Consider the following 17,337-nt stretch of genomic DNA (forward strand, 5'->3'; position numbering starts at 1 on the left):
AGAATTAAAATAAAGTAAAATTGTAGTTAAATAAGGTATTTAATAAAAAAACAAAACAAGGAAAAATACTTTTACATTTTAATTTCCCAGAATATGCACCAAATAAACAATACATTTGATAAACAGCAAGATTTACTTACATATATTTTTTTGCTAAAATATTTTATTATTTATCCTGTAAATGTTCATTTCCGCGAACATTTCTGAGTGATGATGCAGACGTTTGGTGAATCAGCGTTTTAAAGGGATAGTTCACCTAAAAATTAACATTCTCTCAGCATTTACTCACCCTCATGCCATCCCAGGTGTGCATGACCACTTTTTCTACTGCTGAACACAAACAAAGGTTTTTAGAAGAATATCCCAGCTCTGCAGGTTCATACAATGCAAGTGAAAGATTACCAGAACTTTGAAGGTACAAAAAGCACATAAAGGCAGCATAAATGTAATCCATAAGACTTCAGAAGAGATATAAGTGTGGGTGAGAAACAGATCAATATTTAAGTGTTTTTTACTATTTATTCTCCCAGTAGGTGGCAATATGCATGAATAATGTGAAGTGTTAAAAACAAAAGATGAAGAATGTGAAAGTAAAAGTGGAGATTTATGGTAAAAAAGGACTTAAATATTGATCTGTTTCTCACTCACACCTATCATATCGTTTCAGAAGTTCTGAAGTCACATTCACTTGCATTATATGAACCTACAGAACTGAGATATTCTACTAAAAATCTTAACTTGTGGTCTGCAGAAGAAAGAAAGTCATACACATTTAGGATGGCATGAGGGGGAGTAAATGATGAGAGAATTTTAATTTTTGGATGAACTATTCCTTTAACAGATTCGTTGAAAATGAATTAAACATCAGAGGTTTATTAATCAGACACACTATTTAAACTTTAAAATATTGAATATATTGTAAATATATTATATTTCGCCCAGCCCTACGAACATTAAGCAGTGATTTGCCAACAAAAGATGTGGTCGTCTATTCAATTTCTATAAAAAATTTGCCATTGTGCAGATTATCTTGTATAATGTGCCGTTTACATGAAATGTGTTATCACCTCATTCACTGTCATCTAAACCAGTGGCAAATACAAAACATTGCAAAAGATCCCACGTGTGCACGATGGGCTCCCAAGGTGATGTAAACAGTGGTCGCAGGATGTGACACATATAATCAGCCATGTTGTCATCTTATGTTACATGTGGCTGAGTTAGGGTCTGACTTTGCTGAATGGCAGACCTGCGGTAAGCAACATCCTGATGTGGTCCGTGTGATATCCCAGGCTGATGTAACCTGTGAGATGTTTGCTGATTCATGTTTTAAAGCTTTGCATTTTATCAAAACTTCCTGAGGTGTCTGCAGAGTCATCATGCAGAATCGTGTTTGTGTTTGTGTCTATGTTGGACGTCTGACAGCGTTCGCTGCACCCTGTCCTGAGGTCGTCGCTGGGCTAGACTTCTGATGCTAATGAAAGCAGACAGTTCTCAGAGGCACAGTGTGTGTGTGTGTGTGTGTGTGTGTGTGTGTGTGTGTGTGTGTGTGTGTGTGTGTGTGTGTGTGTGTGTGTTTGAGAGGCAGTGTGGACAGAGTCAGTGCTAAGTGGAGTAATGTCAGTCTGTTACACAACACTAGGATTATTGTTATTTGTTGGTTCTTAGGTTGATTCTCATATATTTATAAATGTGTTTAAAATTGATTAATTCTATTAATTAATCAGCATATAATTTAATTATATGTATTATAATTTTTTTATTGAATGACCTAATATACTGTATATACAGTTTATATTGTATATTCAAAAATTTTGTTTAATGGTAATATTTAGTTTTATTTTCCCAGAGTAATAAAGTGTCTTGAACCTTCCTAGGGTTTGAAGAGATGAGTGTTTTTCGCTGTTGTGTTTAGTGTTGATCTCTTTCCCAATAGAGCGAGGATTGTCGCTTTTAATCTGAAATGGGACTAAGACAGCTGATTGTGTTAAATTAGCTCTGCCACTGATGTGATTACTCTCTCTTCTCTCTCTCATTCACTCTTTTACTGGCTGAAGTCTCCAACCAAGTGGTATATGAAGCTGGTTCCTGTAAGTGTGATTCTATGCAGTGACTCATTTCATACCCACTTCCACATCGTCATTTTGTTTCCATGACAACATGTTCTTATTGTCTTCAGTTTCATTAGCAATCACACAAGAAACTGTCTGTTTTCGTTGCCGGTGACTAGCTATGCATTATAATAACTCTGCAGAAAAAAGCTGCTTAAACCAGCCTAAGGTAGTGAGCTGGTCTCCCATCCTGGCCAAGCTGGCTGGCCCATTTGGATGGTTTTAAGAGTTTTTTGGGTGGAAAACCAGCCCGACGATCAGTTAAACCAGCTAAACTCCAGCATGGTCAGTCTTGGAAGACCATATAGACCATCTTAAAGTAGCAAATGCCAGCAAACCATCTTAGGCTGGTTTAAACTATGTTTTTCTGCAAGGAAACAGACTTGGATTTGTTTTTATTCAAATAGTTACCATCCATGGTATTAGTTCATTTCCATTAGTTGAAGTGCATGCTTTAGTTCCAGTAATTTTTCAGCACAGTTTGTTAAATGTCATCTTGTAAGCTGATCATACGTTTATAGGGTTTTCCACATGCTTAAGAAACATAATTGTGGAATGAGCTAGCGGAATCTACTGAATGCAATGTCAAATGTCCATATATTATCAGACATGACTTTTACCCCACCAAATGAATTATGTCTGTCTGTTTACCCTAGGCACGATATAGAAAGGAGCAGGTTCTGCCCAGGATGATGCCCTGGATCCCCCCGGTGGACAACCTGCTGAAGGACAGCACAGATGGCTGTGCCCTCACCGCCCTACTTCACTTCTTCTGCCCCTCTATCATCAGCCTGGGGGGTACGTACACCTGTCAACTCCTGTCATTCCTGTGTATATGCACAAAAGAATGCAATTTGTACATTTCCTGTCCTATATAGCATGTTATATTAGAATTAGTTTGTCCCAAATCATAGTACATTGAAAATAGTATGCAAAAGATGCGCAAATGTTGTACTGTTTATGCTGGATTTTTAAAGTACAGACTAGTATTGCCCACAACGTCTTGTACTACACAAGAAAATTGGTTTGCAATAGTTGTCTGGTACTGATACCATAATCGGCCAATAGTATTTTGCCGATACAATAACTAAGGTGGTGGAAAAGTCTGGTAACCGATTAATCGGTGCTAGTTTTAAAAATCAATTATAGATTCTAAGTCTTTTCTTACTATGATGAGCACAGACATAGAGGCTAAAGTGATGCAGATGCAGTTTATTGTTTAACCAAAATCCCAATAATAACCAGAAATAATTAAGATTTGTGGCATAAATTTTGGTGCAAAATGTGCATTTCTCACTGTAGAATATTCCAGCGCCGACCACAGATGAACATAGGGGGATAATAATATATATTTTTTAAATCTATCATCAACTATTGGCATACATTCTTTCCCAATAACTGATAGTTCCAAAAAGCAACTATCGGCACCGATTAATCGTAAAACCGATAAATCGGTCTACCTCGGCTGTAAGATGCCATTTTATGGCAGTAAATGTCTGAATACTGGCCAACAGGCTTGTTTCATACTTAAAAGTACATACTTGACCATTTCTAGTGCAGTACACTGTATATGTTTCATACTTAAAGTATGCAAATTGGCATTCGGCTGTAAGGACTGCATCCAGAGAATATAATGTGTTTATCAGTGTATTAATAAGACAAGCCTGAAATTAAAAGAGAACAAGAGCCAACTTGGAGGTACGGTACTTTGGGTATCTAATAGAAACACTGAGAGAATTTCATTAATAATAGTTCAGATATTCAGATGATTATATCTGAAATCAATTACTCAGTAAATACAATAGTTTAGCAGAAGTGTTTTGTGACATTTATCTCTCTGTCTGAACACAGTTTTAATCTAATCACAGTGATGAAGGGGTTCATACGAGAAATGGTGGAAGCAATTAGCTTTATCTCCAAAGGTTAACCTGGACTTATCACATGACTGTCATTTAGACTCCTTGATTAATGGTTCATTAATGTTTGCCTACTTTGTGATTGGTTGAGCCCTTACAGAATCTTTTAAAAAGGCTAGATTAGCTGCCTCGGTGCTCAGTAGGCTGATTAGTGTAGCACTTTGAATCTTCTCTGATTTACAGACATTTGCTTGAAGGATACCATGTCACTGGCAGACAGTTTGTACAACCTGCAGCTCGTCCAGGACTTTTGCAAGGAGCACTTGAACCGTTGCTGCCACTTCAGTCTGGAGGATATGCTCTACGCTCATACTTCCATCAAAGTAAGCCTTCATATAACAACTGAGCTTTGGTTGTTGTTTGGTTGAAGAACCTTTTTAAGTTCCACAAAAATACATTTTATTCTCTAGTTCTTCAGAAAACCATGTACTAGTGCTTTAAACTCTAAAGACCCCTGGTGGACTTTGCTGTTCCTAGTAGAACCTACTAGTAGAGATGGGCTGGTTTGAGTGTTTCTGTAACTGCTGATCTCCTGGGATTTTCATGCACAACAGTCTCTAGAATTTACTCCGAATGGTGCCAAAAACTAAAAACATCCAGTGAGCGACAGTTTTGTGGAGGGAAACACCTTGTTGATGAGAGAGATCAACAGAGAATTGACAGACTGATTCGAACTGATAAAGTTTATGATAACTCAGATAACCACTCTGTACAATTGTGGTGAGAAGAATATCATCTCTGAATGCTATTCTGAGATGCCGGTTGGTGCTGTTTTGGCAGCACTAGGGGCACCTACATAATATTAGACAGGTGGTTTTAATGTTGTGGCTGATCGTTGTATATATACAGCTCTAGAAAAAACTGCACTGCAAAAATATCAGTTTCTTTGGATTTACTATTTATAGGTACAGTATGTGTTTGAGTAAAATGAACATTTTTGTTTTATTCTATAAAGTACTGAGAACATTCTTCCAAATTCCAAATACAAATATTGTAATTTAGAGCATTTATTTGCAGATACTCTTGTTAAAAACAACAAAAAAGATGGCGTGTTTTCAGACCTCGAATAATACAAAGAAAACAAGTTCATATTCAATTATAAACAATACAATACTATATATATATATATATATATATATATATATATATATATATATATATAGTGTATAAACTGGTTATTTCTGTGTACATACTATATTTGCCCCAGCTTTTTTTAATCAAGTTTCCTACCCCAATTTCCTAAATCTGCCTTCAATTGATCAGGCGTTACAATCATGTGGTTTCTCTTCTTTTCTGCTATTCTGTTCTGTTGTAAATCATGCCCAGCAGCATCCTAGCCTTGACTGTTGTGCTTTGCGGTAACTGAACAGCCCATGAGAGTATCATCTCAGAAACAGTCAACACAATGCTCAATGTTTGGCAACCAGACTGCAGATATGCTCACAGTGTTTATTAAACTACAGTAGGAGACATTAAATGACAGTTTGATACCTAATCTGTACTGTTTACAAAGAAAGCTTTCTCCAATTAACACACTTTGTTTACACAAAGGATAAACATTTACATGGTGCTGGGGTCCATCAGCTAGACCAACACAAAGCCAGCATAAACCAGCCTGGATCAGCATGCTTGTCTAATCTGGTCTTTTCAGCAAGAAAGGTCATTAGGTGGGGGCCTGCGTAGCTCAGTGGTTAAGACGCTGGCTACCACCGCTAGAGTCGCAAGTTCGAATCCCAGGGCATGCTAAGTGACTCCAGCTAGGTCTTCTAAGCAACCAAATTGGCCTGTTGCTAGGGAGGGTAGAGTCACATGGGGTAACCTCCTCGTGGTCACTATAATGTGGTTCATTCTCAGTGGGGTGCATGGTGAGTTGTGCGTGGATGCCGCGGTGGATGGTGTGAAGCTTCCACACATGTTATGTCTCCGTGGCAACGCACTCAACAAGCCAGATGATAAGATGCGTGGGTTGATGGTCTCAGACGCGTAGTCACTACGCAACCATGAGGACTTAACCTTGAGAATTGGGCATGTCAAATTGGGAGAAAAAACAAGCCCCCCACTGGCTTGTTATTTTAAAAGTCATAAAAGCAATTTTATGGTCCCCTAAAACTACAATTAAAGGCTTATAATACTTGTAATGTGTTCACACCTTTTTTATAAGTAGGTAGATAGACAGATGGGGAGAGAGGACATGTGCCAAACGCCATCTGGGCACAGACTGTCAACCACTCCACAAAAATTATCAGCAAAGGTCCCCTTTACATTAGTCTAAGGCCATAAAAAGGGAGGTCTCTCTTAGTTAAAAGTCAATTAAATGCTGAGGTAATGTCTTCTGGAAGTGCCCTCTGTTAATTGCTAGTGTTGTCCTGTGCCTTTAAACTGCTGAATACAATTTCTGCTGAGTGAGAATAGTGTATCAGAGGCATTTTTCATCATGTCAGGTGGCCACTGCAGATTTACGGTCACGAATGCTTTAGTCCTGGCATAATGTAAAAGTTGTTGAAAAAAAAAAAAAAGTGTGTGTGCGCGTGTGTGTGCGCGCGTGTGTGTGCGCGCGTGTGTGTGCGCGCGCGTGTGTGTGTGTGCGTGTGTGTGTGTGTGTGCGTGTGTGTAAATTTGTCATAATTGCATTATATGTTATCAAACAAATAAATGTGAAAAAAGCACTATGTTTCTGGATGGAGCCCATTGCCCATCATGATTTTGAGGACTGCAGAGACATCTTGTGGGAAATAAAGAATGTTACACAGATCAATTTTAAATAAGCACAGAAATGACTTTAAACAAATGGCAAAACAATTATAATAACAATGTATTCATTAAATTACCCTCATTCCAAACCTGTGTGACTTTCTTATGTGGATCACAAAAAGGAGATATTAGGCAGAATATCTATGTCTCAGTCACCATTTACATGTATTTTTTGGAAGAAGAAAAAAAGATTCAATGAAAGTGAATGGTGATTGAGGCTGACAGTCACATTCAGCTAAACATCTTTTTGTGGTCCACGGAAAGAAAGACAGTTATAATGATTTGGAACAACAGGTGGGTAAGTAGAAGCTGACTTTTACATGTTTTCTTTTTTTTTAACAGAATAACTACCTTGTGTTAATGGCTGAGCTCTTTTGGTGGTTTGAGGTTGTGAAGCCACCTTTTGTTCAACCTCAAGTGTTGAACACTGAAGGTAAACAACCCTTAAAACAGAACCTTTTTGCCAGAAACATTACCCTAAATTCTTTACATTAGTTTAATGACACATTTGTCCTGGTTTTTAGCAACAGCACCCTCACTCAAACATCTGCCATCTGTGCCCATCTCAGAAGTCACAAAGAGGAGTTTCATTGAAAGACCTCCGAGTCCAGACAGACCAAGGTATCAGATGTTCTTTGTTTTGAAACGTCTCCATTCCTGCTTGATTTACTCTGAACATCTGTAGCTGTTGAAATTGCACAGTATTAATAGTTATTATATATCCTGCTCCTTATTTCCATGTTATATTTTCAAGTCTCCCCCTCCGACCTCAACCACAGACTTCAGGCTCAGGTAAACAGCCAAAATTTTGCTTTCGTTTTCAATGCAAACAAAATATAAAAGTATCAAATTGAAGTACGTCCAGTACAGCTACTGAATATAAGTTTTATATGTGGGCTTTTCAGGTGAGATCAAGCGATCAACTTCAATGTCATTTGTGGAGAGCTTCATGGGTACTTGGCCCAAAGAGAAGAGGTAAGCTCATCTCATTGATAAGACATGAAACCATATAGTTCGAAACTATATGCCGTTGGATCTAGGGTTGCACATGTTTTTAAATATCCTTGATTGACAATTGTAAATGTTAATGAGTGAAAATCAATTAATAATGATTTTAAGATTAATCTTCATTATCTATTAATTCGTTTTTTCTGTGCATATGTGTGTTTATATCTGTGGCAGGGTGGAGGGCGGAGCCGGGTCGTGATCCTACACACCCGCCCTCCGCCCTGCCACAATTTCATTGTCATTTGGGACCACTATTATGTTGTTGGGGTTAAGGTGGGATTGGGAGGGGGAGGGGTAATTGTTGGAGTTAAGTTTGATTTGATTCTATGTATCTATGTTTTGTATTATGAGGTACATATATATGAATCAATAAAAAATTGTTAATCGAAAAAAAAAGGTTAATCTTCATTTTCAGTCATTAACACTAAAGATTAAAGATATTTCTGAAAATAAGCAAATTAATCAAATTGTTAAATTAATTAATAACTTCTTGCTTGACAAACTTTATATTTTTACTTTATATTATCCTCTTTTAATTACTATTCTTGATCGATTAAATTATCATTGGCATATATTCAATGATCGATTTATTGTTAACAACACTAATTGGATCCTATGCTTTGTGACTTTTCCACAGGTCTGCTACTCAAGGAGTGTCCTTTGAAATCCCATTTGATAAAGAGAGCATTAGCCAAACACCTCCATCAATGTGCAGAGGGATGACCAGGTCTGCCAGCACTGAAGGCTTTGGTTTCAAGGTGGCCCATGGGACCAGAGGCATCAAGAGAAATCTGTCCTTTCAGCCAATTAATGGCAAGAACATGGGCATTGAGGAGGAGGGCTGTCCTGACAATCTGATTGGACATCACAATAGCCGTCTCATTGGCTCAGGGCCACCTAGCATTGAAGAGGCCCTTGAGATCATCCACAACTCAGAGAAGCAGTCACACAGCCCCAGTGCTCATGCAGCCAGTGAGGGCTTTTTCCTTCACCTCAAGAGTATAGAAGAGTTGAACCCTAAAGTCAAGGACTGTGATCTAGACTCCTTTTCAGAGTCATCTAAAGGGGATGCTAGCAAGTCCACCACAGAAGTCGATACCGGAATCCATGTGCGGACAGAGGACATTCAGGAGACACTGGACGAGGACTCGTCCCTTAGGGATTGTACCATAAGCATGGAGCTTGACACGGATCAAGACTATGAGGCAAGAACATGCCATAGTCAGGGCTCCACTAGCCCATGTCCCAGCATCAGTGGTAAGTCCCCTGCTGGAAGTACCCCAACCCCTGCTCTAACACCAGGGGTTAAGATGACCAGCTTCGCAGAACAGAAGTTTCGTAAGCTTAATCCAAACCTGGAAGCCAAAGGTGCTAGCTCCCAGGGCACAACGTCAGATGTTTCGGATCTCTGCATTCCACACTCAGTCTCCTGGGCCCCTTCGCCTGAAGTTAGCCCTGCACACCAACCATCCAAGGATCCCACACAAGCAATGGCTGCTGAAATGGTTGAGTTGCGCATGAGACTTGAGGAGAAACGTCGTGCCATTGAGGCCCAGAAGAAGAAAGTGGAGGCAGCCTTTACCCGGCACCGCCAGAAGATGGGACGCAGTGCTTTCCTCACAGTGGTCAAAAGGAAAGGAGATGGCACCTCGCCATCTCAAGAAGACACTCCCAATTCGGAAGAAAGCAGGATGCCTGCAGAGACACCCCATCCTATAAAGTCGCCGCTAAAGTCTGCAGGTGAGGATGGCACCTCCGAGGCAGACCTGATGGAGTACACTCATTCCATTGAGAAGCTCAATGCTTCCCTGAGCTTCTTGCAGGCTGAGATGCAGCGTTTGGCCCAGCAACAGGAGATAATCATGCAGATGCGAGAGCAACAGGCTCGGATAGTGTCACCGTCTCAGTCTTCGCCACAAAAACAGGGGCGAGAGCTAAGAGGGAGTGGAGCACGCTCCTCTGGGTCTCCGTCACCTGCAGATTCTCCTCGAGCTACGCACCATTCCCCTACAAACCTTAAGAGGAAGTCTGCTTCTTTCCATTCCAAGACCCCAAGGATAACCAGACCCAGCGAGCTAAAGATCACTCCCTTCAACCGAGTCTTGACTGTTCCTCAGTCCGTGGACAGCATACCACGCCTCCGAAGATTCTCACCATCTCAGTCTGTATCATACTCCTTTTCTTACTTGGGAAATGAGAAGAAACCACAGTTAGGAGTGGAAACCACAGACAATGACCTTGAACAAGGCCTTGAGTCATTGTCTATTGAATGTTCTTCTGAACAAACCTCACCAACCAATGAAACCCAACAGGAAGTTACAGAGGAATTTTATTTTAGTGCCAATGACCATGAAGTTAAAGTAGAAGAAAGCAAGAAGAATGAACTAAATGAGGAAAGGGAAGGACAGAAGGAGACAACAGAAGAGCTCAAGCCTGCTGTGGTATCTAGTGTGTTGGAAGTATTATCACAGCCTAAAATTGATATGGTCATTGTTACACCCACCGAGAAGCCAGTTGACATCACCCAACAGAACAACAAAAATTTAATTGAGGTTCCACTGTCTGTCCTCAAGCCCCTGGATGGCCAGGCATTAGATGAGGAAGAAGAGAAGGCGACATCAGGGGAAAATCAGGAGGATGAGCAGAACACGTGCTGTGGATTCTTCTTTAAGGTATTATCATCTAGAGTTATTATGGTTTTGAAAATTTACTAGATTTTATTTCATTTTGGTTTTCAGTTTAGTTTAGTTTAAGTAAGTTTTAATATTGCATAAACAGTTTTTATTTCAGTTGTATTTTTTTTAATTGACTATTTATAGTAGACCAAAGCCATATCTATTGACCAAAATATCATGACTTGGGGTTGGGCAGTAAATGGGCTTACACATGACTACAGGTGTCTATGCACTGCTCAATGCCAGAATCAAGCAGCATTAATCTCCACATGTTAAGCGCTGCTCAGAACATCTTGTTTTGATTTAGCATTGGCATTTCCCACATAGTGATACAACATCTGAATTGTCTAGTAATCATGGGCTGATGCTTCAATGGGGTCAAAGTTTAAATTGTTTAAACTTGAAGTGCCGTGCTAGAACGCTTGACGTGCAACGCAGCCCCAGTGGTAACGCTGATGCTTCACTCAATAGAACTCAATGTATGCACAACGCTGATGTGAGTGATGTGATATTCCCATTAGTCACCACATAGCAACCACACAGAACACCCTAGCAACATGCTTAACAACACTCAGAGAACCTAAGAAGCCATAAATAATGGCACACTGGCAACCACCCACAACACCCTAGCATTGTGGTGGCGAGTTTTGCAAGAGCAAGCACCACTCACATTGTCTTGAGAAAATTTGAAAATCTAGTTATTTTAGCAATTAAGCATCATAGAAAGAATCCAAAACAGAGTATTATCTCCAGATAATGTTGCTGGATGACAATGAACACTATCTATAATATTCATCATAATATATAACATTATTCCGAGTCTGTGTTTATAGAACAATACAGTGGATTAATGAGGTTAGCTTGGGACAGATCACTGTTGCTGGATCTGTACTTTATGCCATGCAACTGTTTGATCTTGGACAGAAAACTGGGGCATATAAATAATTTAGTTTATGATGTAAGCCATCTGAGTAGTGTAGTGGTCATATCTGTTCATGCAGACTGGTCGCGTCAACATCAGTATTTTTATGCTGCCTTCAGATTCCTATGGATGCCTTCATAACTTATATCTGTCTAATATTTGAATGCTTATTCACACTTTTTGAAGCTACTAGATTATTCGTGACATTCCGTTTGTTTTCATTCATTTCTTTCATTGTCATTTGGTTAGATTTGTTAGATTGTAATTTTTGATTATGTGTTTATGTTGTCAGGATGATATGAAGGAAGAGGACCGCATGGCCGTGAAGCGGGCAGCACTTCTGGAGAAAAGACTGAGACGTGAGCGAGAGAACCAGCAGAGGAAACAGCAGCTAGAGGCTGAACTTGAGCAAAAGAAAGAGGAAGCCAGGTAACACCCATCTCAGTTATCCTTATACATAAACTCATTCCCCTCATTTTAAATGGCTAAAGTGTCAGCCATCTAAAAATCGGTCTCCTTCAATAGATTGAAAGCAGAGGAAGACCGCATGAAGAAGGAAGAAGAGAAAGCGCGACGGGAATTTATCAAACAGGAGTACCTAAGGAGAAAACAGCTGAAGCTCATGGAGGACATGGACACTCTGGTCAAACCACGACCTGCTGGGGTCAAGCAGAGGAAACCACGTCCCAAATCCATCCACAGAGATGTGATGGAGTCACCCAAGACTCCTGTTAGGGCCACGACAGGTAAAGGGCGAGCGCCCCCACTGGCACAGCCCAGTACTGCATGCTTTGTGCTACTCTCAGCCTTTTCCTGTCCAGCTCACTGCATTCCTCTGTATTTCTTTCTAACAAGCACGATGATGCCTGTTTCACACTTACATCGTTTCTACTGCATGAGGAATCTGCAACTGTATAAAGTAGTTTTTACAAGTGATAGTTCGATATATCGACCAGGCCGATTATTAATCACCCATTGACAAATCTTTTGGTTGTTTTTGGAACTGGCGCAAGGGAAAGTTAACATCTCATTTAATTGGCCATGCAAACACTGTTATAGACCCAAACCGATAATTGCAATATGGTCAAATATCGGTAAACAAATTCTGCTTTCAAGGAGTTTTTGTTTTTCAAGATTAAGCAAATGCATAAAATATTGTACAAAATAAATGTTTGTTTCACCTTAGAAATGTTTATACATTTGATTTGCTGTTTTTAAATTGTATTATGTATATCAGCATTTATATCGGCCATCCTGCATTCTAGATATCGGTATCGGCATCAGCTTTTGTAAAAACTTCGGTTGACCACTAGTTTTTACCAGCCATATTACAAAATTGTTTGTCATGACATCTAAATTACATAAGCAATTTTACATCCAAATGGGAATTAATTTACAGAGAACAAAACCTTAAGTTGCAGAATATAAACTGTTTAATTCATCTGAATTCAGTCAGATATACAGATTAGAATCTGTCTGTGTGTTTAGCTTGTATTAAGTCTGAAGCAGATGCCTTTCTTCAAAACACTCCTGTAATATATATTCTTTCAAAAAGTCTATATTGCTAAAAGGTTTATAGTGCATTTTTAACATGTTTTCTGCTGAGTTTGGGGTTATAGTGCCACAAAAATAGGCTCAGCACGGAATGCTGGAACCTGTTAATATGAACATTGAAATGAACACACCCCAAAGATGCTGTATGTGTGAAATAGGTCTAACTTTAGATGACAGCTTAAAAGCTAATGCATTATCTAGGAATTCTGCAAAATCCCTTCCTGAGTAACTCTTTGCCTGCTCTGTCCTTACAGATAATCTTTAGTTCATGGTTTCTACCACAGTCATTGAAAACCAGAAATATCAGGGAATATTTAAGTGGTGATTTCCAGGCTAGAAAACCCAGTAAATTATTAAAATCCTAAAAAAGTAATGGAAAGTTTTGTAATTAATTGTTGTTGTTTTTTTACTAGCTGCTCAGCTCAAAAATATTTCAGAAATTGCTCTTTGTGAGTTCAATCACTATAAAATGATTTTTTTATCATTTACTTATCCAGTAATAATGTGGAAAATCTGTGCCCAAGAGGTGTGGGAACCCTGCTAGCTTCACTAACCAATTTACAAATATTTGTTCTACTTAATTTAACACATTAGTTAAGCAATTTTAACCAATCTATTTAATTTTGTTTACATTTTTTAAGGTTGTGTTGGATCATTAATTTAGTCACAACATAAAGATAGATATAATATATAATTTAAAGGGACAGTTCACCTAAAAATTTAAATTATTTTCATCATTTACTCACCCTCATGCCATCCCACATGTGTATGACTTTCTTTCTTCTACAGAACACAAATTAAGAAATGTAGAAGAATATTCAGCTCTTAAGGTCCATATAATGAAAGTGAATGTTGACCAGAACTTTTAAAGTCCAAAAATCACATAAAGGCAACATAAAAGTATCACTAAAACTTTGAAGCTCCAAAAGCACATAAAGGCAGCATAAAAGCAATCCATATGACTCCAGTGGTTTAATCTATGTCTGTGATATGATAGCTGTGGGTGTGAAATAGATAAATATTTCATTCCTTTTTTCCTATAAATTAGTAGGTGGCGATATGCACAAAGAATGCGGAAAACAAAAGAAGAATGTGAAGGTGTAAGTGAAAGTGGAGTTTGATAGTAAATAAAAGGACTTAAATATGATCTTCTCACATACAGTTATCATATTGCTACTGAAGGTATGCATTTAACCACTGGAGTCATATGGATTACTTTTATGCTGCCTTTATGTGCTTTTGGAGCTTCAAAGTTTTAGTCACCATTAACTTGCATTATATGGACCTACAGAGCTGAAATATTCCTCTAAAAATCTTCATTTGTGTTCTGCAGAAGAAAGAAAGGTCATACACATCTGGGATGGCTGGAGGGTGACTAAATGATGAGAGAATTTACATTTTTGGGTGAACTATCCCTTTAACAAGTTACAGCCTTTTGTTACAGTCAGACTGTATACTATATGCATTCATTTTTCACAATTTCCAAGACAGCAGTATAAATGCAGTGAACTGAACTGTTACTGTATATGAGGGTATCACAAAGTTCAGCACATGGGCTTATTGTTGTCTTTTGTAACTGTGGGTTCTGTGTCATCTTTGCATTTACTCTCAGGTTCACGACCTCGTGTTTTTTCAGTGTCCAGTCTGTCTCTGGCCTCTCTTAACCTTGGAGATAATGACAGTGTTAACTCAGAGAAAAAAACACCCAGGTAAGCTGCACTTCAAGCAGTCCACAGACCAGGAATACGTGTTCTTTTATTTATTTATTAAAAAAACAAGAAGCAAACATTAGGGATTCTACTTCATAAGGCTGTCCGTTTAACACGTTCATTTAGGGATTAATTATTTTAAAAGGTCTAGTAAAAAATACACAATATGTGGACAGCGGGACTAAGTTGTGAAATTTTAAATAAAACCAAGCTATAGAAAGCCAGGTTTTTTTCATCAAATTGTTTATTATGTTTCCAGGAGTGTTGGTTCTTCATGTTTTTGAGATGTTACAGACATTACATCAGAAATTAGCATAATTAATTCTGATTCAAAGTAATGGCCAACATCATCCAATCACTGCAAACCATGTTAAAATAAAATTATACATGATAAATTCTGAATCAATGTACCGATTACCATTGCCCATGTCTGCCAAACATGTTGAGGTGTCCAAACATCATCTGCAGCCTGAAACTGAACTCTAAATTAGAAGTTTGGAGTGAATGCACTTAGCTGCATAGAGAGCTATTGGATGCTCCCTTGCTCCCTTTTCAGTGAATGACTTAATCTCCAGAGTGCTGTCTGTCTGCACTGGTCTCAGAACAGTTAAAAATGCATCTATTTTTCATCCTAACTCCATATAAAGCCTCTGAAACAAAAATTGTTCAGCTTTTGTATGAACCCATTGATTCTCAATGTGAAAATACACCGTGAATATAGGAATGCATTTACTAATGTTAATGAGAAGAACTGTATTGTACAGTGATAACAAAATAAAATATAACAAAATATATATTCAAATGAAGCAAAATGAGTCAAAGATGTTTTATTGATGAATGTTATTCAAAATAACTAACATGTTTTTTCAACTTTTAAGGGAATAATGTCCCAAAATCCACATATGTGGACATCATGTTTATCAGCACGCTGATGCTCAAGAAATGAATGATTTTTTTTAATGAAGCATATCAAGCGAAAGTAGAGACATTACTCTTTACACCCAAACATGTTTCATTGAAGAAACTTGAGATTTGTTGGTTCTGCGCATTTAGGAGTGCTTCACGAAACTCGAGGTCATGTTGTTGTGTCACATGACTCAGTGTGTCAGAAGTTTAACCCTTAAATGACCATCTAAAGTGTTGTGAACAGTATTCAGATTAATTAAAATCAATTAAAATTATGCATTGCGTGTAGCGAAGCCAAAATACAATGTACACATATGTGGACATGGAGTCGCACAAGATTAAAGTGATCGTATCGCTTCAGACTTGGGATGTCAATTTCTATGTGTGAGGGCAAATGTTTTTGTTTTTTTAACGTAGATATTCTTTATGCATAGTGCTGATTAAAAAAAAGCAGGTTCAAAAGTTAAAGATTGAACTTAAATTCAAAATTTCAAGAGCGCTTAAAAATAGTAAGTTGAAACAAATGGTCAAAGACATTCTTCTGATACATGTATACATAGACAAGCATTTAAAAAATAGCGTAGATACCCCATAAATCTACCTTAGAAAGACTGTTATATACCAACTATCCTATGATACGGAAATAAACAATAAATTGACATCTAAAGCCCGTTTTGGCGATGTCTATTCAATGCTTTCGTTTGCCATAATGTGAACTTTGAATTATCTCGTTTTGATCATTGGGGTGGGAAAGTTGTCGTCTCTTCATTGGACCGGGAGGGTTCATGCAACCCCCTAGCCCCCCCTTAGACCCGGCTATGCTTGCAGTGATTTCTCTGTCCCAGTGTTGTGTAACTAACATGGTGTGCTTTATTCTTGGTATTCCTGAATGTTCTTGCTTCTTAAAAGCAGTAGCTTAGTCTTCTTTTTGAACTCTTCTCGAATAAGAAAGAGAGGGTCAGTCGTAGTTGTATAATACACTTTACGTTTTCCATCGTTTCTTCAACAAGACAAACCTTTTGTTTTTAGTTTGGCAGCAATATGAGGATGATTTCTGTGAGAAAAAACACAGAAATAAGGTAAAATTTCACTTCCCACCATTGCAAAAGGCTTATATGGAAAAATATATATTCTCATTTATTTCTAATATACTGTATATTAGAAGATATATCATAATTAATCGTTTTAAAATAATTACTAAAACATATATCAATAGTCTGTGATTTTAAAAGGAAACATATTTTTATACACTAAAAAAAACAGAAGAGGTTTAGAGGAGGATTTTTATTTTCTTCTTTCATATTTGAAAAATAGTTTTCCATTTAATACTGGTAACAATGACATTTTAAAAGTAAGTTAGTGATTTAGTTAATTCACAAATCACTGCCTGATTTAGCATGAGATTAGTTGAGATATGATTGCACTGTCAGAGTTTGATGGCTAAGTATCTAATCCCAGTAGGCCCGACTCAGCAGATGGTTGCCTGTCCCCCACTCGCTCCAGTAGCCGTAACGGAGAGAAGGACTGGGACAATGGTTCCACCACATCCTCACTGACATCAAACACTGAATACACAGGTAAGTTACTATTTTACTGGATTTCACGTCTCCAGCTTTACCAGTCCACAAAGGGAATAGTAGTTCTGAGCAACTTTCATCAGCCCGATTAATTCACGCCTCAGTATCAGTACACAACAATACCAAATTACAGATTAAAGGTTTAATTCAGCCAAAAATGTAAAATTAAAATTGTCTCATCATTTACTCACTCTCATGCCATCCCAGA

General features: G+C 38.1%; 1 protein-coding gene across 2 annotated transcripts in view; it reads left to right on the forward strand.

Moving 5' to 3' along the window:
* The window catches only part of LOC127641501 (calmodulin-regulated spectrin-associated protein 2-like), a 48,110-nt gene that overhangs the window by 25,137 nt on the left and 5,636 nt on the right, over positions 1–17,337 (forward strand). The window contains exons 5-16 of one of the 2 annotated variants that reach the window (XM_052124540.1): positions 2,058–2,090; positions 2,768–2,909; positions 4,211–4,350; positions 7,121–7,211; positions 7,303–7,399; positions 7,533–7,570; positions 7,684–7,753; positions 8,424–10,458; positions 11,676–11,812; positions 11,909–12,129; positions 14,550–14,646; positions 17,011–17,129. In XM_052124540.1, coding sequence (XP_051980500.1) covers positions 2,058–2,090; positions 2,768–2,909; positions 4,211–4,350; positions 7,121–7,211; positions 7,303–7,399; positions 7,533–7,570; positions 7,684–7,753; positions 8,424–10,458; positions 11,676–11,812; positions 11,909–12,129; positions 14,550–14,646; positions 17,011–17,129 — 3,220 coding nt within the window. The remainder of the gene's footprint in view (positions 1–2,057; positions 2,091–2,767; positions 2,910–4,210; positions 4,351–7,120; positions 7,212–7,302; positions 7,400–7,532; positions 7,571–7,683; positions 7,754–8,423; positions 10,459–11,675; positions 11,813–11,908; positions 12,130–14,549; positions 14,647–17,010; positions 17,130–17,337) is intronic. The other variant, XM_052124541.1, reaches the window with a different exon arrangement.

Source organism: Xyrauchen texanus, chromosome 50 (assembly GCF_025860055.1).
Source record: "Xyrauchen texanus isolate HMW12.3.18 chromosome 50, RBS_HiC_50CHRs, whole genome shotgun sequence".
Classification (NCBI taxonomy): domain Eukaryota; kingdom Metazoa; phylum Chordata; class Actinopteri; order Cypriniformes; family Catostomidae; genus Xyrauchen; species Xyrauchen texanus.